We start from the raw sequence: 23745 nt of genomic DNA on the forward strand, positions 1-23745 counted from the left end.
CTACAAATCCTGCAGAACAAAATAATTAAGTGTCTATTTAACTTTCATTATCGAACAAATACTGACAAAATTTACAAAGAAACCAAACTTATGAACATAAGCCAACTATATCGATTCCAAACACTCATACTCATCTACAAAATCCTACATAAAAAAATACATTCTAAAATAAAACTAAAAATCAATCATGAAACTCCAAAATACAGTCAACGAAGACCCAAAAAATTCTTCCTGATACCGGGCTCAAGAACAAATTACGGTCGGAAGGTTTTGACCTCTGAAGGAGCACTACTATTTAATAAATTGCCCGACCTTATAAAAAAATCAGAATCATTAAACGTTTTCAAACATAGACTCAGGGACCATATTTTGGAGGATGCACTCACGCTAAGACCGGTATAATAATATCAGGTGTTGAAGTATGAAATTGCCGTTTTGGAGAGTGAGTATTACAAAAAATCATTTCTTACAAACTTTGTTACGAAAAAAATTTTTTTTTGAGAAAACAGAAACCAAATAATATAAAGTTTTATCTTTAAAGAATGTTTTGTGATTATGTTTAACTTTCAATAAATTTAAAATATAGATATCTTAGAAAAAAGAAAAAAAAAAAAAAAAAAAAAACTAATGAATATTTAACAAAATAAAGATGGCAATTTCATACTTTACCCCCTTTAGTGTCTTAATAAAACATCTATTTAAATATTTAAAAATTAAGCTCTAAAAAGTTAAACAAACTAACATAAATTATATTTTAAAAAATTCATGTACGTCCTTTTGCGGGAATGGCCTTCCAAATCACGCTAGCCGGTCGACGTCGGCTCCTGCGCAGTCAGAGCGCCAGTCGCCGCCTGGCAGCCGCGCGCATTGTATGTATGTACAGTAATGTACAACTTAGTTTTATTCACAGTAATGTCAACCTAGAAAACTGAGTGTAAACGTATGTACAACAAAGTTCACGTAAGTACAGGTTTGTTAGGACGGTTCCCGCAGAAGTACATATGCTTGTTCTGGCTATTGGACAACTTGTAAATTATCTACCTACATAAAATTTGTTAATTTCTCATGTAAGTGACTGTAATGTTTTTAATGAGAAATAAATGTTCTTTAAACCTAAAACTTAGGCTGAGTTGCACCATCTTATAGCTTTGACAAACGTCAAAAATCTGTCAAACTCCATACAAAAAACACAGGTTATTGTTATAGTTACGGTCAAAGTCTGGTGGTGCAACTCAGCCTTAGTACTTTAGTAGTCGTATTTCCTAAATTACTTACCTTTACCTGTTTTCCTGGTACTTTCTCGGTTCCCATCAGGACGAAGAGATGTGTCGAATTTCTTTTTTGTAACATTCACTTTGTTTAATGAACCATTTGATGAGTTTATCTAAATGGTTCTAACTTTGTGTAAGAAGAAGGTACGTGTAAACTTTCAAATGTGTTTTTACTTGTATTTTGTTATGAATAATGTGACTGGATTGTAAAATAATTACCATGTAACTGATGTAGCATATGCTCTCATTAAATATAATATTAAAAATAAAACAAAACAAAACTACTAAAAAAGAACTTCGCAGCGTGCCGTTACGATCATTATTTAATGGTAAATATATATTGAAATATTTAAATTTAATCTAAGATGCTAGCAATCTGTTAAATTTCCCTTGAGGCACAGCATAAATCTCAATACTTAAACATTGCAAAGGACGCCACCTCCCACGAAGCGGAAATGTATGCTTTAAAAATATTTTTTGTCTTTCAAAAAGGACACCCAATACTTGTGTGATTCATTTAAATAAAGACAAAGATGGCGCTTTGTTTTAGTTTCGCCAGGTATTTGTTACTTTTACAATAGCAGAGAACCATTGTAGTCTTTACCTTACTTTCAATCGCCCCAGGTTCACCTGCCCTAAGCTTTAGTTAACTCTGTGCCTCTTACCAGGAGACTGAATTCTCTGAATAAAAAACAAATATTCGTTCTCTTTGTCAGCATGTTGCTTTCAAATAATAAAAACATAAAAAACTCAGGATAAAAGGAACCAAGGAAACATAAACAAAAGAAAAAAACATAAATCAATAATATAAATATTGCATTTATTTCAACGAATTCTGCAAATATAATAACTGTAGATAATAATTATAATAATACTATTCAGTTTACAAGACTTTAAAATCTTTCATATCGCGACGAGTGCGTCGCCCAAATTACCAAAGAATACTTTCACTGGCTGGCACTGGACTTTGTATCAAACAACTACTGAACAACGTTCATTTTAATAACAGTAAATGCAGATCGCAAGTTATTACTTTAAAATTAAATTATACAAATTAAAATAAAATTATGGAAGTCGTAATTGGAGGCAAAGTCAATATCAAATAAAACACCAATCGCATGGTGCGAATACATAATAATATCTACACGAAACAAAATATTAGAATAAAATCAAAGAACAAAAATAAATACAAACATAACACAAAACAAAAAAATAATAATAAAAGAAAGCGATATGCAAATAGGCATGCTCTAAAAACTCTAAATCATAAGGCGAATGTTGTACTCGCATGTACGCGCTCGCTGCGTGTAAATACGCCGCATTATGCTTTCCGTCGTAAGGTGTAATATTTGCATTTGAAAGATCAATAGAGACGTATCTAGACGATAGACGTAGGTAAAAATTTCCACATAAATAAATAGAAGAATGGCGACACCCGCGGCGCGTGCGCCGGTTGCGGTGCGGCAGGCGTCGCACGAGCTTTGATTGTTCGGGACATTTAAATTTGAAGAAAATATTTGCATATCGATAAACTCCCCAATCTCGGGACACTCTTATGTAAATGTTAGGGAATAGCAAAAACTGCAGCCGGCGCGACCCCACACGACTGTCTTATTATTATGTAAAACCGACAAACTATGTTATGTCTGTATGTATTTCAGTGCTTTGATGCTCGCGCTTCAGCCGCAAGCTATTTGCAAAGGATATGCGAAACACTAATTAGATATACAGTTATATCACAAGTTCTTAAGACGCCTCGACGAAACAAACAATATATTTATTTATACCTATATAGATAACTAATCGTAACACATTACGAGCAGTGATCGGAGACAATTTTACAGCGTACTTTATCATTACAACTAATAGTATACTTGTACACTTTAATTATATACAGTGGAGTTCAGAGATAATAATTTACAAAACACTTCCATCCTAAAAGGCACCTTATTTAAATAGTTATATAGACTTCAGGCTTCGCTATGACTTTACATGATAACTAAAACGTTTTTAATTTTCTAAAATATATAATTTGGTTTTCATTACAATCCTACAACAATCGACAAGTCGCTAATATCTAATAGGAGTTTTAAATATGAACAACTAGGAAGAATAATATTATGCAACAGATTACTAGGCTATATCGTGACGTAGTGTTGGTGTTTAGTGTTTTCCGAACCGTTAAAAATAGAAGAAAAATTGGAGAAAGTTGTTTGATGGGTGTTATGAAAACAATCGATTATTCATGTGGAGCGAAATGTATATGTCAGATCGGGTCCATTAGATATACGGCGTCCTTCACGCGTCCTAGCGCTGCCATTGTTGTGTTTCGTTTGCATTTGAATGGCAGCGCCGCCCCCGCCGCCTTCTGGCGACAGCCGCGTCGTCGACCACAAACACAACACCGAACAAAAATACCAAAACTAACTTCACAATTAATCAAAAACAAATCTCTGGCACCCGAGCCTCAGAAAAAATAATCCATTTCACACTAATTTTAAGCCTGTATTATTACCGGCAGATTGAGAAATGTTTTTTACTGTTTCGATCAGTTGCCACGCTTCGAGCGATAGGTACTTGGTAATTATTTGAATTACAAAATAATTTCTGAGATTGAATCGGCTGTGTACGTGCCACCATTAGCTTTCGCATGAGACAAACAGAATGGGCGAGTTATTTATCGGTAAATGGCATCTATTTTAAATTCAGGAGACGATTTATACTGGACCCGAGAGTGGTCAAAGACGTTCTTAAAGGTTCGAAATCACTAAACCAACACTACGTGAGGATATCAATAAAACTATTCCACGTAACATCTAAACGTTATTTACAAAAGGACTCACTAGTAGGAAAATGGAGCAACGACCGTCACGGCACGAAAAGAGCCTCGCTCGAGTCGTGTGTAATCGGCGCATTATCGAATGGAGCGTACTTGCACTCGATCGAGCGAAACTCGCCGCTGCGAGGTTCTACGTAATCGGGCCGGAGTCGCGCGGCGCCCGGGAGCGCCGGCGGCGGGCCGGGTCAAGTGGTGCACTCACCGTTGCCGGCGAGCTGCGGCCGCAGGAAGGCGTTGTGGAGCTCGCCGCCCAGGCCGCTCTCGAGCCGCGCCGCCATCTGCATCAGCGCCAGCGTGCCGTCGTCCGCCACCGCCGTCACGCCGCTCTCCAGCCGCGCGCGCACGGCCGCGATGTGCCCGCGCGTGAACACGTGGTCTTGCACCGAGTACTTGTGGCTGTACTTGAAGTCACACACGCGACACTCCTCCGGCGGCGGCGCGTCCGACACCTCCGAAAGGCCGGCCGCCAGGCGCGCCTTCTTCTCTTTGGCACGCGCGTTTTGGAACCAAACTTGCACCACGCGTTTCGGCAGGCCGATCTCCCGCCCTAGCGCCTCGCACTCCGCCATTGTCGGCGTTTTGTAGTCGCTGAATAATGATTTCATTATTTTAACTTGCAGTGATGACATTTGAGTGCGGTAGCGTTTGCCGGGGGGTCTCGGCGTCTGCGGCTGGCCGGTCACCGGCGATGTCGGCTCGTCTTCCTCGTAGAATTCCATCGTTTCTGACGCTGTGTCCGAGCGCTCGTCGGCATCCGAGCCGGGCCGAGAGAGATCAACAGGCTTGCTGAGATCTAGGGGTATCTCCGATTTTCCATGTTCAGGACGTCTTTCACTGTTTTCATTGTTACCACCGTTCTGTTGGGCGGCCGCGTGAGCTTGTAGTTCGCTTACATAACGTTTCATTGATTCCTCACTGTACTGCTTGATAAATTTCTCCATGTCTGAGTGAAAAGGCGGGAAAATAGGGGGCAACATGGGAGCCCCCGCTTGGGAAAAATTTTGCTGCCGGTCACTTTGTTGGGAGCCAAAACTTGGCGTTGATTCTGTGCTCAATTCTTCGTCCGGCAGTGCATCTACATTAATTTCTCCTCTTGCACATTGGTCTGCGTGCTTCGTACTCAAATGACTTTCTAGTGCGCTTTTAACCTTGAACAATGCTGGACAAAAGGGACATCTTTTGTTGATGACTTGCGCATGCGCACGAAATTGTCCCTTTCTCTCACGTGCTCGTGTATTTTGGAACCAAACTTGTACAACTCTTTTTTTTAATCCAACCTCCCGAGCAATATTCTCGAGCATTTTTCGGGAAGGATTTGATTCAATTTGGTATTTTTGGTACAGATAGTCCAGTTGTTCAGGTAAAATTGTCGTCCTCAGTCGCTTGTCTTTCGGCTGCTCACCAGTTTCCACCTCCTCAAACTCATCAAATTTTCTTTTAGCAACTTGTTGATTCAATGCAGCTACTAAAGGGTGTCTTGCGTCATCGTTGCCCAGGGAAGCATTCAGCTGTTGCAATTGTGCGTGTTGTTGAAGAATGCCAAAAGGGGAATCAGGAGGATATGTGGGGAATAAGTTCGGGTTCATAATGTGAACGAGTTGATGTTCTCGCCATAAATCGAAACGAGGGAAGACAAGGTTGCATTTATCACATTGAAAATTGCCATCTTTTTCTTCTCTTGGCTGATGCGAGAGGGGTGTGACTGGGGTGTGAGGGGCTGGGGGCGCTGGAGACACTGGGTAATTGGGAGCTGCGGGGGTGGGGGTACGAGGAGGGGCCGGTGACACCGGGACGTGAGGCGCGTGGTGTTCCACAGTACTTGAGTTCGAGTCCTCACTGCTCAAAGTGGCCGCCACCTGTGCTGCTGCAGCCTGCGCTTGGGCAGATCTCTTGGCATCTTCTTCTTTAAAACAATGCGTTTTCTGATGTCTTATCAACTCATAATATCGTTGGAATACTAATTGGCACTTTTTGCATTGATAATTAAGCCCAGGAGTGCGTTGAAATCTATTAGCATCATCGGTAGCTCCTGCTGGTGGTTCTGCAGCTGGTTGGTTTTCATACACCTTCCTCGCTTTCTGGCGAGCGTTTTGGAACCAGACAACAATAACTCTTGGGCTTAATCCTAGCAGTTTAGATAGGTATTCAAGATCATCGTCCTTTGGGTAAGCGTTATTTTCGAAAAATTCTTGTAGAACCTTGATTTGATAGTCTGTAAATCTAGTTCTGTTGGCGCGTTTGCCAGAAGACCCCGAGCTGTTGGATCCGTTCGAGTTGCCCCCGGAAAGTCCGAAATCGGCCGGTCCCCTGCCAGGGCTGAGGCTGCGATTTGGGGTCAAAGGTAGGACGTTCGGGGGCGCGGAGTTTGGGGACGTGAAATTAGGATTCAACTTTGGTGGCAACATTGACGGATGCGGTGGCTGTGGTATACTCGTAGCTGGAATTGAGTCTAACTGTGACTGAATCAAGGAATTCAAAGACAAGTGCGTCGGCGTCTGCGGCCGCGAAATGTTCTGCTGATGGTCAGAGTGATTCACACTCGGGGCAGGGCTCTGGGATGGGGCTTGAGGAAATATAAAGCTTTTATCCTCTTGATGCCTGTCTTCGTACGAGTTATACTTCTCTTCCATTGTCAATTCATCATTGGGTTCTGACTTAACTTCTTGTTGTACCATCATGTCTTCAGTTTTCGCCTTCTTTTCTGGAGGTGGTTTACCTTCGTCAGAGCTAGCAGAAGTGTCTAAAGGCGTGACCTTGGCTTCTCCGGTCTTTTCGTATTCTTCAAGGTTCAGCGTTGTGGATGGAGGATTGTTGAAGTTGTAAGGTGAGTCTTTGTTCCGCTGGCGTTCTTTGAACAGCGTATTCCTGAACCAATGTTTGATTACCTTAGTGGCGAGGCCGGATTGCTTGGCCATCTTGGCTATCGCTTCGTCGCTCGGAGAGTTGTTGATGTCAAAGTGTGCTCGCAAGATCTTCAGCTGCTCGTCAGTGATGCGAGTACGAGCGCGTTTCTGTCCAGCGGCAGCGTTCGCCTGTAAACAATGGAAAAACATAAATATTTACTTCACTGAGTTTACATAGTGATAACACTGAGTATTGAAAACCAAAGCCACGTGATTTAGAACGAACAAAGAACATTTAAATAGTTATTCATTTATCCGTATTAGTTTCTTTACAGTTTGCAGGTAACTTTGAATAATAATAAAAAGACGTTCGGGCCCCAAGGTGTAACAATAGGCTCTGTGTTGCTTTGTGCAAACAGATAGCCAACATTAAATCGGTCGCTTATCTTACAATATAACTCGTGGATAAATACGTATCCGTTAAGTTATTATTATTAATTGCTGCCCAATATCAAGTTTCATAATAATTCTTACGATTTTGTCATAAAGATGCATATAAAAAACATCAAATTAGTCATACACAAGCCTACTGACACTATTTACTACTTAGTTTAATCACTACTAAAATAACTTTTCATTAAATATGCGTAATAAACGTGAAATAAATCTTGATGAAACTGAAAATATGTCATTTTTTTCCTATTTTTAGCAAAAGCTGCCTCGGGGCTTTTGCAGTAGAGAATAAAAACAGTGCAATAGACATAATGAAATAATCGTAGTGGCATTATTGTTTATAGTCAATGGTTGCGAAGTGATAAGTTATGAGTGTATGTTAAATACGTTAAGCTATTTTTAATTAAATAACTGTTTAAAGTATATACCTTCGAACCCATATACCTACATAGAGCATAATTTAATAATAATATAAATGCTTAACCTTGGTTTTACGATCATTTGAAGAATCTTGGTATTGATTACTGTGGTATTAATCAACACTACGATTATAAAGAGTTATTATTCTGAGATGGAAATAATTGAATATTGATAAATATCATAAAGTTCCTTTAAAAGTGTCGATTAAAAAGTTAATTAATGTGCGATTATTTAAAAACGATTTCCTTTACGACCGTGGATATAACGTTCTCAGTAGGTATAGACACTATCCGTCATTAGGTTCAAACATTTAATGTAATCGCACAATTTACTTCTGCAAATTAAGTAGGTATGTACTTGAATGGCATTTCCTTTCAATCTGTTGACCAATGTAAACATTACCCACGTGGCTATAGGTCAAAACAAAAGGCACTTTATTGTGAACGTTTTAAGATACATAATAATTAAAAAACATTTAGGTATCGCATTACACAAATCACTGAACTAACCTGTTGTTGTTGCTGTAACAACTGTTGTTGTTTCAGTTGAGCATCATGGGCGTAGGGCATGGCATCGAAGGGTGGAGGAGGCAGCATGAGTGGCACCAGCGGCGGCTGAAGGTTCATAGCCGCCAGCGCACCCACGTTCAGGCCCAGTGGCAGGCCTAATGACAGCATCTGGGCCACCATCGGATGCAGCTGGCCCAACTGCTGCTGCAGCTGGAGCATATTTAAAGCTGCTTGCATCTCTTGCACTTGCGCGGCCAACAGAGCACCAGCCTGCGCCTCACTTGGCGTATTGCCATTCTCACTGAAGTTACCAGCACCATCACCGCGAGGCGACGGTGACCTCTCACCCTGAGGCGCCGGCGACGCCGCCCGAGGCGAATTCGGAGCACCCGACTTCCTCTCATACTCCGATTTGAACTGCTCCGCGAACTGTTCCAAGAACTCCAAGGGAACTTTATCTTTATGCACTTCTTCACAGTGAGTTTTTAACACGAACACACTAGAAAACTCCTTGTTGCAATGCTGGCACGTCGACTTCGATTCGCCATCCGGAGGCTTCTCCTCCGGCGGCGGCGGCGGAGGACTAGGCGCCCGCGCCATTTCACGTTCTTCTTGCATTTTTCGCCGCTGATTTTCATTGTACTGCATGACGAGGTCGAATCCAAAGGTCTCTAAAAGTTGTTTATACATTTGTGAGTTACGTTTGGGCGGGTTGCCCTTGGCGACCATTTCGTCTAGTGCCGCTGCTTCTGCGTCACCTAGTGGCGAATGCGCCCGCGCATCGCCGAATGGGCATGAGGTCGCACGATGTGCGTCGAGGAGCTCCCCGGTAGGAAATGACGCGTGGCAACGATCGCACGAGGCGCTACCTGCGCGCGGGGACCGCGGGCTACCTGGCCGGGCGGGGGGCGACGAGCGCGGGCCCCCACTGCTTGTAGACGAAGGGGATGTGTTTTTTGGCGACAAAACGTCTTGTAAAATTTTGGCGGGGTCGTTCCTGTCCGGCTGCTCCACTAGGGGTCGCGACAAGTCCACGTGACCGGCCGCGGCGAGCTCCTGTATCTTACCCGCTCGCGTCTGGTGGAGCACCGATCTCATGTGAATGTCGAGCGTGCTGCCTTGCGTGTATGCAACTTTGCAAATATTGCATTTGTAGCGTTTTCGGTCGTCCTCCTCACTCGACGTGCTCTTCGGTGTGAGTGTCAAATTAGAGGGCGCGGAGCCTGCTCCGGGCGATACGGGAGGGTTGTTATTATTCTGTTGTTCTTGCATGGCTCGTTTCAATTTGTGCAAATGACTCACACTATTATAATGAACTAACAAGATATTCTTTTGTGTGAACGATTCTTTGCATACGTCGCACTTGAATGGTCGGTTGGGGTCTAGATATTTTTCCATTGGATATGTTAGTTTTTCGCCTTTCCTGTGTAGGAGGGTTTTGTTATGGGCGGTCAAATAAGATTGACGGGTAAAGGCGACTTTGCATCTGTGACACTTGTATTTTCTGTTAGGGTCATTGTACGAGTCTTCGGCCATGGCTTGAGAGTTCAAATAATCTTCCAAGAATTGTTGATCTTTGTAGATTATTGAATCATCAGAATTTTCAGCATCATTATGTCCCGACTCATCTGCGACAGTTGCACTTGAGTCTCTGTCTTCCGTATCAGCCAACTCATCATCTGGCGTTCTGAGCGCTTCTTTGCGTAATAACTCAGCAGTGGCGGAGTCTAACGCCGTGCCTTGATTAGATTGGAGCAGGGGATTAGACGCCAGGCTTCTCTTGAATGCGTTCAGTTCTTCTTCGGAAAGCTCAGGATGGGAAGTCTCAACGTGCTTCTGCAGCGCGAGTACAGATCTGAAGCTCCTCCCACATAAAACACATTTGGTGGCGTCACGAATCACGTGGTATTGAGAATGAAGCTGTAATTTCTCTACAGTCTTAAAGGCGAGGCTGCATTGATTGCATCTGTACTTGTAAACATGCTTTTCTGATACAGACATGTTTGCTATCGAGTTACGAGCGTGGGCTTCCCTGAAATGGTTTTGTAGGGCATGGGCCGCTTCAAAATATCGATTACATCCTTTTTTCCAACACACGTACCCAGGGCCTTGAGGTGTTTGTTTTAGTTCAAGATGGCCAGATTCGTTTTGGTGTTGGCAAAGTTCGTCAACATTGCGGAATGTTCGGTTGCAAGTCGAACAACGCTCGGTCTCGCCGTCTGCACTGCCCTCAGATCGAGGCGATGAAATCTCACGTTCGTCCTCTCCCTGTTTCGTTTCATCTCGCTGCGACTGCCCGCCGTTTAGCCAATGGCTTTGATCGACGAGTAACAAAAGTCTCTGCAAGCCCTCTGAATTGACTGAATGAATTTGCATGACATGTCGTTCGAGAGCCGGTCTTTCTTTGAATGCATCTTGACACAGCGGGCAGATAAAATGTCTCACAGTGTCGCCATGAATTGAAGAAACATGCGCGTGTAAACGCGCCTCGCTTCCACAGCTAAAGTTGCAATAGGGGCACGCATGTGGGCCGGGCGTCTCGCGCTCCTCATCCCTCTCATTGGAACTCTGTTGGACTTGCTGTTGTTGTTGTGTTTGCTGTTGTTGCTGATGCTGTTCCAAAAACCGCATCATTTTTTGTTCTTGAGTCAGTTCAGGCTTCTGATCGATAGGTTCTTTGTTATCTGTTGACAAAAGAAAAAACAATCAGATTTTTTTACACTACTAAAGCAAATCACCAGTGTATTTGATTTAGCGAACCTCCTGCCGCGGAATCTGCGACACGAATGAACAGCGATCTGTATTCCGTAAGACCACAATGGCTACCTACGTCTACGTGAGATTTATCTACAAAAAAGATTATTTCTATAAATGAAGCTCACTATTGTTCGGTGCGAGCGTTTGTAACTTTTCTGAATTGAAGTTAAAAATAAAATTCTTCTCTTTTATATTATTAGTACGAGTCGTTTTGTTTGCGACGTCCCGGCAAGACAAAGGTATCGGGTCTATCCATCCCGTACGCACACATGCACGGTGGTTAATGCTAACGTAACAAGTATATTGTAATTTTGCACACAAAGGAGATACAGGACGAGCAAACAATCATTGTTCATTATTACAAAAGGTTTCGAATATTTCGTTTCGCATCGGATCAAATGCATACGGGAGAGTTGACGTATGTGACGGTGGGTGTGAGCGAGACGGTTGTCTAGATGTGAGTGTGCAATTATTATTTGACCAGGGATAAGTCCGCGGCAGCGTGTGAAAGAAGCTGGCCCGCATTGTTTACGCTCAAATAAGGAAGGTGAAAGAAACGGCCAATGTAGGGATGGGCTCCCAGATTCGTTAAGGTAACGTTACAATTTTACTTAATAGATGAACAAGCTACTGACATTCCATGAAACTATTGTATTACATACATACGAGTATTGTTGCTTAAAAAAACCAAACGAATTTTCATATCATTGTTTAGAATTTTAGATTTTATTATTTTACATTTTATTTACAAAGCAATTCAAATACTACGCATGTTGAAGCTTTATTAATTGTAAGTAGTTTAATTGAAAAAAAAAAAACAGAACTTGAATTAAAACAAAAAAAATCTGTCAATTTGCATACGTCCTCATTTGGCTAACAAAGTATATTGTTCGCTTGAATCGCAGACATGTAAATCCTCAACAACTTTCTTAATTAAAAATGTTAAAATTTCTCACAGTCCAGCAAACCTGAAACCCGTCAGCCCCTGTTTGGGAACCCGTTCCATAGTTTTAAGCGTTAAAACCGTTACACTAATGAAAGGGGGATAAGTAAATCCGTGCTAATAATAATGATAGCGCAACTGACCCCAATGCAGGGACGGAGTGACCAGTGAATGTAATTATTTATGATGTGGCATCGCCGACCCGAAGTCTGGTAGGAGCATAGAACAATGGCCAGGTAAAGGGACCTCGTCTGCACAAATGCGATCTCCGACGCTTTTTGTCAATGGACAAAGGGCCTTTTCTAAGGAAACACCACATCGTTATAGCGTCGTAAAGTAGGTATTGTGCAGTGAAGTTTTGTTTTGCGAGATTTAGGTCAGAATTTTTACAATGTGGCGTCAGGACCACAATGGGGCTTTAAATGTTTTACTGTCTTCCAGTCTTGGGGTTGCGTCTTCGCATTATTTCAGGGTGATTAAATTTTAATTTCTACTCCGAACAATAACGAATCTTAGCAGTTATTCAAGTCTTGTGATAAGATTTTAGCCATTATTGTGGACCTTCTTTTAATTTGGTATGAGATAGTAACGCTTTATTCAATGCTTGCTTTTGAAACAGGTTTCAATAAACGACAAGGAGGCATCAAGGTTTCACTCACTTGTTTAATAAATGACGCTTTTTATAAAAGATATGAGCAAAAACATCTCGTGTTAGGGTGCCACTTCTTGGGCAAAAGGACTGAATCAACAACCGGTTTTTATTCTTGTTAAAATTGAATTGATGACGGGGATGAGTAATAATGAAATTAGTAACCAAGGGACTGGAGCTGTGGGCAAGGAATGTTTATTTAAGATTTCAAAATACTTAAATTTGAACGCTTTAAAACGTCGATTTTGAATATGTAAATATGAATGAATAGAAGAAATCTTTGAACGCATAACATTTAGTTTATTGCTGTGGTTCACAATGGGCCTAAGGCAATTCGAGAAACTAAAATGTATACCAAAATCGATCGTTTAAAGCAGCTTGCTCAATAAGGTGAAAATAAGTAATAAGCATAAACATGAGGTGCACAATGGTGTAAGCCGGATTTCTTTCGCCTCCACATTTCTCTCGGAGTTTATCGTATTTCACCGTGGCTATAAACATGCGACGGCGATGCGGCCGGCGACATTGTACGATGATGTAGCTGGCTCATCACAAGGGGGCAATCATCCTTAATGCGCGACGGGCACATACGTAATGCGAGTCATTGTCCCGCGTGCGGTACTTATGGAAAATTCGCGTTCTCAATTCAAATCTTCTTTCCGTCTCCCTCGCTCGCGGGGCGGAGCCGCCTCCGACCAATGACGGCATCCGACTGTGGCGACACCGTGTAAGGCGTACGTTATTAAAGAAACCTGTTCTAATGTTGCGCGCTTTAAATTAAATTTTGTCCGTGTGTAATTATCTCATTATTGTGATTACGAATTCTTCGCTAAATGCTCATCGCCGTAAATGGAGATTGCTTCTTAGATTGAACACGACATGACGGTCACGCGGGAAGCGATAATTAAGCACCCGATAACTAAACAACCTCATACCTCATTTTTGAGTCCACTTAAGCAAATTAACACTAAGCAAATTGTATATTTAACACAACTCATAGAATGGGTTCGGATGTAAAAAATGCAGAACAAAATTGATTAAGGAACGAATCGGATTAAATTGGAAACCGATAGTGACGTTTCGAAATCACATTCATAAGTCGACTCTGTATTACTTTATCGGTATGAACGACGGTAATGGTTTTGGTTGAATTAATTTTAATGGGATTTTCACGCTTTATAGAATAAAATGTTACGAAATGTGTTTAGTAGTACAAAGGTAATAAATAATATTATACAGTTTTCGATGTTTGCTTAGTGAAAAAAACGCATTGCAGCGAGCGACATCTATCGAGACAAAAAATAACAGCCGGTTGATTGAGGTGCGCACGCGCATCCAATCATTATTTGAGTTATTTCAAAACGATCTCGGTACCACAGTTTTTACTTTGTTAGTTGTAGTTATTTTGTAACGCGCTAATTATCATTAGGCTGTAGTAACTGTACAAAGACAACGCCTCGAGGAAGTTACAACGGAATAACAATAGAGCAGTCACGGTTGGAAAATTATTAGCTAACAAATAAGCTATTTCCTTATTACGCTAGTGAACATGAAAAGACAAACTAAAAAATTCAATTAAAACTTTTCCTATTATAATACCTACTTAGTTATTTTGTAGAGAGGTTCGCTAAATCTTGTTAACATTTGATTTATTAAAAGAAAATAAAAGCATATTTACCATTTTCTTGATCGAACGGGCTAGGTAGTTCTGGTGGTTGCGGAATCATTTGGAAGAGTTCAGCAACGTCAGGAGTGGGGTCCTTGCCTTCAGAACGGCGTTGCAGTTGATGAATTTGTTCCATTTGTAGATGTTTCACAGATCGCACATGCTGCAGAAGTGACAGGCGATGAGGAGCACCAAAGCCACAGAGAGCACAGCGGTACACACGGGGTCTTTCACGAGGAATCCGAGACGCACAGTCCCGAAGATGTCTCAACAATAGAGTAGCGGCTTCATGCCTAGCACCGGCAGCGTGAAGCTGCAATTTATGAGCGGAATTGGTGTAATAATCACAAGCACAACACCTAACTTGCACTCCACCAACACCGGCACCACCGGTTCCTACGCCACCACAGAACTTCAACTTCCATTCGTTCCTTGGCCCTCCTTCTTTAACATGATTCACATGTTGTAGTCTTTGTAAATGTTTATCAGTCTTGCAATGTAGTTGGAAGTTAGCTTTCAAGTTTGTCTTGTAGGTGCAGAGTTTGCAAACGTAGTGACCTGCCACCAAAGCCAAAATCTCCTGCTCTCTGATTTTTGTTCGGTCCTGAGCTAAGTGGTGACCCAATGCTTCAAGAGAGTCTGTTGAGAAGCAATTGCATATGCAGCAATGGAAAGTTCTCTCTGGTTCAGGATCCGCCGGTTCTGGTGGGGGCTCCATTGCTTCTGGGTTTAGGCCAACATCGAGATGGGCGCCAAGTTCAGGTGGTGAAGGACCAGGACCTCCAGTCATTAGTTGAATCATAAGTGCTTGATTATAAGCCATGTCAGCGAGAGCAGCTTCTGGATTTGGTGGAGGGGGTGCGTCTCCTCCATGAAAGTGTAACAAGCTTTCGAGTTGTTGTTGGCTTTGTTGTCTGTGATGTAACGCTGACAGTGTTTGCATATGCTTCACGTTTTGTTGTAATACCAGCATGTTGTGGGTATGCTTTTCAGATGTCATGTGTATTCTTAGGTTACGAGCCACATTTGTTTCATAATTACAAACATCGCAACGGAAAGTGGGCTTTGGCTTTTGACCTAAAGGCGAATGATGTGGCAGTGGTGGTTTATGGACACCAGGCGGAGTATGCTGTGGAGCAGGAGGTAAAGTTCCTTCTCCAGGATTACCACCATTCTGTAACTCTTGCATGTTATTTAAATGCTTATCTGATTGCATATGTATGCTGAGATTGCCTTTAGTAGTTGTCGAGTAATTACACACCTCGCATCTGTATGGTTTGTAGCCACAGGTATAAGTTTCACCGCGCGCTAACCTAGGATGTGGTTGGCCAGCTATGCAGTAAATGCAACTTGTCTCAGCTTCGGGATGTTTTTCTTTCATATGAATTTCTAAGGTTTCTTGGTATTTGTAATGCCAGTTACACTTCGGGCATTTCAAAGTTTTACATGAATTGCGACTATGCATTCCAGCTAATGGACCACCTAGTCTTCCAGAATTCAGTATCAACTCACATTTTGGACAATCAGCACCAGAGGGTCTACCCCCCAGGTGGTCTGGACAAACACCTATCGTCGTACCCGAAAGGAAAGCTGGAGGAGTTGCTTGGAACGGTGGGGAAGAATTTGGACTAACCCGTTGTTGTACTGAAGCATTTATCGTATGAGGATGTGCTACAGATATCAGGGAATGCTGCGGCATCATGGATTCTGCTATCGACCTTGGTGGTCTCCAAGCATTTGGACTAGGCCTTCTGTCATCGCATGTTCCATTAGGCAACATTGAGTCATTGTCTCTGTCGGGGGTCACTGTTTCTGGCCGTTTGTCCATGGAAGGACTTGAAAGCTCTGACATGTTTGCAGGACTGTCAGAAACTGACGCACGAGGTGGTGCAGCAGTGCCTACTGGTTCTAAAAATGAGACTAGCGGTTCTTTATCTTTGCCAACGCATTGGATGATAGCAGAAGCGTTTTCTCTTGATAAGGCGTCTCGTTCTGAGTCAAGTAACGATAAACTATGGTCTGATTGTGCATGTGCTACAAAAGATTTAGCGTAGCCAAAACTCAATTTACATATAAAACACATAAGGATTGGTTTAACAGGAACGCTGATTGGGCACTCAGCTGGCGGCGAGGGCGGTCTAGGAGCATCTTTTCCTCCGCGAAAGCTGAACACTCGGTAGCTGTGCATCACTGGCGCGTCAGGCCTCGCCCGCGCTCTTTCTGCCGCTAGTCTACCGTACAGTGCGCCATATAACGAAGGGTTTCTGGATACGTAGAACGCACTGGCGATCTGAGGGAATTCAAGCTGCCTTTCGACGTTGCTGCCGCGGCTGTCGACTATGCACCCAGGTTCTATTTTAGGCAAGTCGGGCAGGCTAGTCTCGCCCTCAGACAGTTCGGGATCTTCGATGATGTAGGCGGATCCGTCGGGGTTGTAGACGATTTTGCCGTCGAATCGTTCGACGTCGGAGGAGAGCGGCGGCGAGTCTCTTCGCGAGGTGAGGTCGACGGCATCGGGCGCGGCGGGCGGTGAGGTGGGCGCGGGTGCGGACGAGGGCGCGGGCGTGGGCGCCGCCGGAGCCGCGGGTGCGTTGCGCGGCTCCTCCTCGGGACTCATGTCGCCGTCGTCGTCGTCGGGCTCGAGCGCGGCTGAGCTCTGCGGGTCGTCGCGCTTGCGGCGCCGCTTGCGCTCCGGAGGCGGGCCGCTAGCGGGGCCGCCGGGCTGCAGCGGCGTGGGCATGGCGCCGGGCGTCAAAGGCCGGCATCACATGCTCTCCTGTAACAATAAACAACCAAATCTTTAGCAAATCAAAGAAACTTATAAGGACGGGAGCGAATGCGAGAAATGATACAACCAAATGCTGGATAAGACTGAATATAATTGTCCAATAACACACAAATATAGGTTTTTTTTTTTTTTTTTTTTTTTTTTTTATTTATGTGATAGGAGGCAAACGAGCAGACGGATCACCTGATGGTAAGTGATTACCGTCGCCCATAGACACCCGCAGACCCAGGGGCGTTACAGGTGCGTTGCCGGCCTTTAAGGTAAAGATACGCTCTCCTCTTGAAAGCTTGTAGGTCGTATCCGTCCGGAAACATCGCAGACGACAGTCCATTCCACAGTTTGGTTGTACGGGGCAGGAAGTTTCTAGAGAAACGTACTGTTGTGGACTGCCAACCATCTAAGTGATGGGGGTGGAAGTGCTGTCGGGTAGATCGGTGGCGAAAAGTGGCGGCAGGAATAAGTCCGGATAATTCTTCGGAGCACTCCCCGTGATACATGCGATAGAAGATGCACAGTGAGGATACATCTCTACGCAGCGCCAAGGGGTCAAGCCGATCCGAAATGTCCTGGCAGTCAACGATTCGAGCTGCTCTCCGTTCAATGCGGTCCAGAGGGAGAAGCTGGTACTGGGGCGCACCTGCCCAAAGATGAGAGATAGGTGATTCAGGTAGGTCAAACCTAACAAAATTATAAAGTCGAGAAAAAAAAAGATCCATCGACTCTCAGATCATACATAACAAATGGACGCTGAACATCGACTTTTCAAAGATCCTCGTGAATCACCAATCCCTATCCATATTAAACAATTTAATCCATCGCCTATTTCTCACGGACCAGTTTCACCTAGTTAGCTGAAGGTGACTGCTGAATAGATTGTATTGGCGTCGTCGCAACCGGAAGTGGGTGGGGCGATCGCTTATGTCACCCTTTTTGTTTTCAAACGTTACATTTTGTCATCGTTTGAGTAACAAGTATCGATTTTATTCATGCAAATGATTTGCTGTGTCGCAGTTGACAAAAATGTGCTTCACTTTCAAGCATTCGTTCTAATTCCCAAAGCCCTATAACTAAACTTGGATAGGTAGATAAAATGAAGTGAATCGTTTTCAAAGTATTACTTCAACATGATGTTGAAGAGCCATGGAATATTTTATCGGAGCTGTTGATTTCATTAATACATTGCCTAATCTCACAAACAGCCGATAACACTTCCCAATTCCCACAGGCAAGAAGAGTCCCTTAAGCTATGTACACATACCTACTCAAATTAAAATACATGGTAATCGCTTATCTAACTGTTATTTGCGCAAACAAGCGCGATCAATTTATCCGAATGACAGCTGTCAAAGTTGTCAACGGTGACACATTTACAATTAAGCAACCAACAAACTTGGAACTCTGCAAATATTGAATTTTCAGTTGGAATGTGAAGTCTTATTGGAATATAATTCTTCATGCAATGTATTAAGGATGTTGATGGAAAAATCATTATGACGAAGAGTGTTGATAAGTAATCGGATGTACTAGAATAAAAATTCGTTAAAATCGAGATTAAGCCGTCATCTCCGTTATCTCGGCTTTTATCAAAGATATAAATCCTACAAAACATATGAAGAACTAGGTAATAATGTATTGTGTATTTAGTTGACAGCAAACAGGATAAAAAGAAATATCACATGATTTCCAATAAGATAACGTACCTAATTTATAACACAAGTATATTAGAATCAAGTTCTAAGATTTTATTGGAGTCGACCATATTCATTAGAACTATTTTCTTGAGCAACTACGATTGATAAGATATTTTTAATTACTGCAATAACAACACGTAGCAAGGCAGTAATTTCCAAATCTAATTACAAAATTGCCAATAGGAAAACGCCAGTAATTTATTCCTAAAATTAATATTCAGTATCAAGAAATTAACACGGTTAAGAAATATAATTATTCATACAAGAATTTCAATTTTATTGCACAAGTTTTCCTTGATCTTGCATTAGACTAAAACAATTAACTCTTTCAATCTAAAGATTAGCAAATTCGGCGAAGGATCTGACTAATTTAGTAACACTCATTAATTGGGGTTATTGTTAATTATGACTAATGAATGACACATGTGGACGTGTAGATACGCCCTAAAATACCCAAAAATCGACGCTCAGAGACCCAACAGGATGTGGACATAAGTGATAAAAATATAAAATTTTGGTACATTTTAAAAAGACCTTGGTTTTTTCTATAAAAGTAATTGGGCACTCCTATATTATGTTTACACATTAACGGTCGAGTGTGGCCCTTGAAATTATCATCAGCTATATCGAACGAGGAGTGGATTGTGTCAATATTTGACGAGGCGACAGTTAGGTTAAATGAATGAAAATCATTGTTCAGTAAACGAACAATTTGATAGCAAGTTTGTTCTACGGAATGTCCGTGTATATTTTTATCAATAATAACTTTATTATTATATCCATTTAAGTTAATTTCAGTCGTTACTGTTAATCTAGTTCTTAAATTATTGTTTTAAAAACTATTTTCCTCTACACCGTAATTACGATGCCGAAGCACGTTGCATGCGTTATAGATGTTGGCAGTTACTTGAATATGACAAAGTAAATAAGTCCAATTACTAGTATAATTATTGTGGTTCCTCTCTACAGCAATTTGTAGATCATTTCGCAGTGCTAATGTGTATGGAAATTATGCAAAGAGCCGGTAATTAGAGTCGAGGTGAATGGTCTGTAATGCTATAATTTGCTTCTAACTATATTTTTGTGTGTGCGTATAACAAGATCTGTGGTGTTAGGCGAATTAGGTACCTACCTGCTACAACATACAGAACACAATAAAATAAGTGAAAATTATTAAATGAAATTTCTACCTAAGCGGGCTTTCCCGAGTAATAATAACAAGCATATAAACGAAAACAGTTTTATTGAAACCTACCACTTAACTCGAAGCTTTTATTAAATAGAAAAACTATTTGACGCAAATTAAAGATAACGTTTTCATTGACACGACAAGCTATCAATATGTAACGCAAAATCAAAGGTTAGTCGAAGGTGCGACTATAATTTCTGTTTTGCGAGTGCGCTCCAAAGTGGCACTCAATGATGTAAATGTTTAATGTGGGGGCACGTGCAGACATTCCCATCATTACAATCAGTGTTGTCAATTTCCACCGATACCCCGATGCTTGCTGCAGAACTAATTTCCGATAAACGCACACAAATGAAGCTAACGTTGTTACTTCGAGTGCAAATTACACGTACACATGTCTGTGTGAGCGTGAGAAAACTACGGCGGAAATTATGACTTGTGTGTGCACCGACACTGACGCAATTTACGTGTGCGCACGAGACCCACACTCACACTCGCTCACCAAATACACGCACACGCGCAGCGCCCGCATCGGACTGCTCTCCTACAATAGTTATCAAGTCCGTCATAATGAAGATGCGCGCTTTTCAATTCATTAATGAGGCTCCCACAATGTTATTGATAGGATGATAGGAACGAATGAATACCGCTTTTGTCAATGTCCAATTTATGAACAGTAATCTGCATGATCACCGGTTAATCCAACTTGTTTATTTAAAGAGAAAGCTAATCAATAAGAATTTGAAAGGAACGATACTGATTACGACAAAGAATTCAATAGAAGTGAAATTAAGAATGCTGCGGCTGATGCCAATATTTAAGTTTTCATTATAAATCCCTTAATTAGTGACGCCGTGTTCAGCTGCCGATCAGTTTCCTCATTAGCATAAACAGAAATGAGAATTCGTGATTCACGGATCACTTTCGAATTAGAATTTACCGTAGTCAGAGACGGTGACATTTGTGGAGCGCCACATTTATTACAACCACTGGATTTATTTAATGGACGTTAAATACGTCTGAGCAAGATTCATAGTTAAACTACTAACGTCATCAGAACGAACATTTATCTCACCTAAGCTCAGTTGTACAATAATACCACAAAATAATTGTAAAAACGAGAAACTATTGCAATAAGAAAGAGTGATGAGCTAAAAGTATCGGCAGGCGCGGAGAGCAAAGCAAACAGCGTCTCGCTTATAGTGCGAGATGGCTCAGTAACGAGGGACGCGGTAAACTACGTCCATATTAATAATCGTCGGTTATTACGCGGGCCCTCATTAACTCGCCGGCCGCTCGCCCCACGAAACCGCAGAACACTGCTAAATAATTACCCCCAGACTGCTTTCTTCACGAAAACATCGTAAAAGCGCATTAAACAACATCTACTAAGTCCGCTCGAGGAATTACAATAAATAAGGTATTAAGCCGGCGTTGTCAGGCACCGAGCCGAAAATGTCGAAAAGCGATTAATGGAAATAAAATTGAGCGAAGTCCGAGAGAACGATTTACTTAATACATTGATAATAAGTGCATGGAATGTATGTAAAATGTTGTACGTAATGGAGGTAGTCTCGTTAGACGTGGGAACGTGGACGCTGAGGCGAACCTCGCTACTACATGGTAAGGATCTCGCTCGACAATGTCCACCGTTAGGGCTTAACTTTAAACCTTCATTAATGGTAATAGTTCTGAACTCGGCGCTGGGAATGGCTCTTTTTGCAGCGCCCGAGCAGCCGAAGACGCGTTACAGTAATAGCCGTGTTCGACACGACTCCAGCAAAGCCTACCACTTTGATAAAAGGCCAGTGAGGTTCAGAAATCCCATTAGATTCTTAATATCTTCCCCTCTTATAAGAATTTGTGGTCATAGACCAATAAGAAAACTGATGAGCACAATACGGTAGAAATTCTATTAGGAGTTTTCTTATAAGATTTTCTTAAGCTCTGAATTAGAATCTGCTAAGAAACTTCCAAGAAGATTTCTCTACAGACACAGAAATATTTTATACATTATTCGTTTTCTATTTGTACGACACAAGACAAAGAGTATAATTAATTTCTTAACATTCGAATTACAGAGAAAGTTGTAATTAAAATGCCTCTCTAATTCCATTCGACGTAAAGTGACAGAGCAAATTCGTCGAGTATATTTGTAATTACGGTCTTTTGAGGTACGTAACGCGATTCTCTATGTTGATTAACGACTGTCAATGGTTGGCTTTTCATTAATTTACCGGCTTAATTAACCCGAAACATATGATGTGGAAAAGGAATCAAATATATCAAGAATACCGCAGGATAAAGCCAAATGAAACGCCATTCCCAGGTTGATTGTGTCTCTAATTAATAACTTGCGTGGTAATGAAAGACGTAATGACTAATGAGAGTTGAATCTTGAGAAATAAGAATCTTCATATGAAGTGGAAGAATTCTTGGAGCAGGGAGTACTGATTAGGATGACGGCGATGACGCACAATTCAATGAAAAGTATAAAGTTAGTCATTAGCTAATTGAGCAGACCGATTCTAAGATTGGCCAGGTTCCGAGACACAGCATCGCGTGAAGCTGCAGGTAGGTTGCCAGGCGCCATTCACTCCATGTGCCGCTTAGGAACCGTCAATTTTCGCCTGTAATTATTGCAGACCCTTCGATACTTATTTCTATTTTTTCCTCGCTTAATTGTTGCAACAGATGACTTTTTTGTCGAACCACATCCTCAAAGAGCGGAAAGGCATCAAACGCAGTTCGAATTTGGAAATAATTATACATAAATAGTCCCTTGAGCGGCCGATTAAGACAATTTCGAGGCAAATTGCCGCAGACGAGTATAATAGCACACGCGCTCTCCGTCATAAATAAATCTGGATTACATTTCTGTACGAGATTAAGATTGATTCGATCTCGATGCTCTCTGCTTTTAATGTCTACGCGGGATAATGCGTCGATCGTGTTAAAAAATTTAAATCATTATTTCGTTTTTGTACGTGTGATTTGTAAGATAATTACGATGGACAAATTGCTCGTGGTCATTAAGATGGTAACGGCTGGATGCGATCGGCCGGTCGCCCGTAATTAATGATCGATACATGTGAAATAATTAATTAGCGGCTGGGATCGGATCTGGTGCCTCGGGGCTCAGCACAAAAAACAATGACGTGCGGTTTTGGCTGCGTCGGCGCCGCTGCCGCAGCGGCGACATCCGCCATGCTTCTATAATTTGGGAGACCTAATAAGTTTAATATTATTTCCCGGGGATGAGCGTGACGCCATCCCGGCGTCTACACCAAATGTGTCATTATTGTTAATTTGGACGATTATCTCGTTTTTGCTTTTATTTTAATCGGAACTAAATTATATCAACGGCAATAGATTCCTTTGTTCTTCGTCATATTCGAAAATGAAGGTTCATTGCCGCCTTGAGACTTTCTCGCTTTCTTGACACCACAAATTGATCATTGGAAGTAATTAAAATTTAAATTCACACATCCATATTCGTCCATCTTGATTGAAAATCGCTGTTGTGTGATAAAGTTACGATGAATGATCGTGCATTAAACGCTCTGTTGTGTCGCATGAATGTGAGGAACCACAAATTTCTTAGAGTGTAAGTGTGATTAGAGTTGTCACCCCGTAATTACCGCCGACGAATCGTAATGTCGGAACAATTACCTGGAGAGCATTAAGACGCAAAGTTTCAATCTGTCGCGTAATGTGTCGACTCTTT

General features: G+C 41.9%; 1 protein-coding gene across 1 annotated transcript in view; it reads right to left on the bottom strand.

Annotated features, from left to right (window-relative positions):
- Positions 1–2070: 2070 nt before the first annotated feature.
- Positions 2071–23745, bottom strand: part of LOC135077492 (zinc finger homeobox protein 3) — a 47290-nt gene continuing 25615 nt past the window's right edge. The window contains exons 2-4 of the mRNA XM_063972045.1: positions 14363–17126; positions 8336–11019; positions 2071–7142 (exon numbers count right to left, since the gene is read on the bottom strand). Of these exons, the coding sequence (XP_063828115.1) occupies positions 4296–7142; positions 8336–11019; positions 14363–17090 (8259 nt within the window). The 5' untranslated portion in view covers positions 17091–17126 and the 3' untranslated portion in view covers positions 2071–4295. The remainder of the gene's footprint in view (positions 7143–8335; positions 11020–14362; positions 17127–23745) is intronic.

Source organism: Ostrinia nubilalis, chromosome 13 (assembly GCF_963855985.1).
Source record: "Ostrinia nubilalis chromosome 13, ilOstNubi1.1, whole genome shotgun sequence".
Classification (NCBI taxonomy): domain Eukaryota; kingdom Metazoa; phylum Arthropoda; class Insecta; order Lepidoptera; family Crambidae; genus Ostrinia; species Ostrinia nubilalis.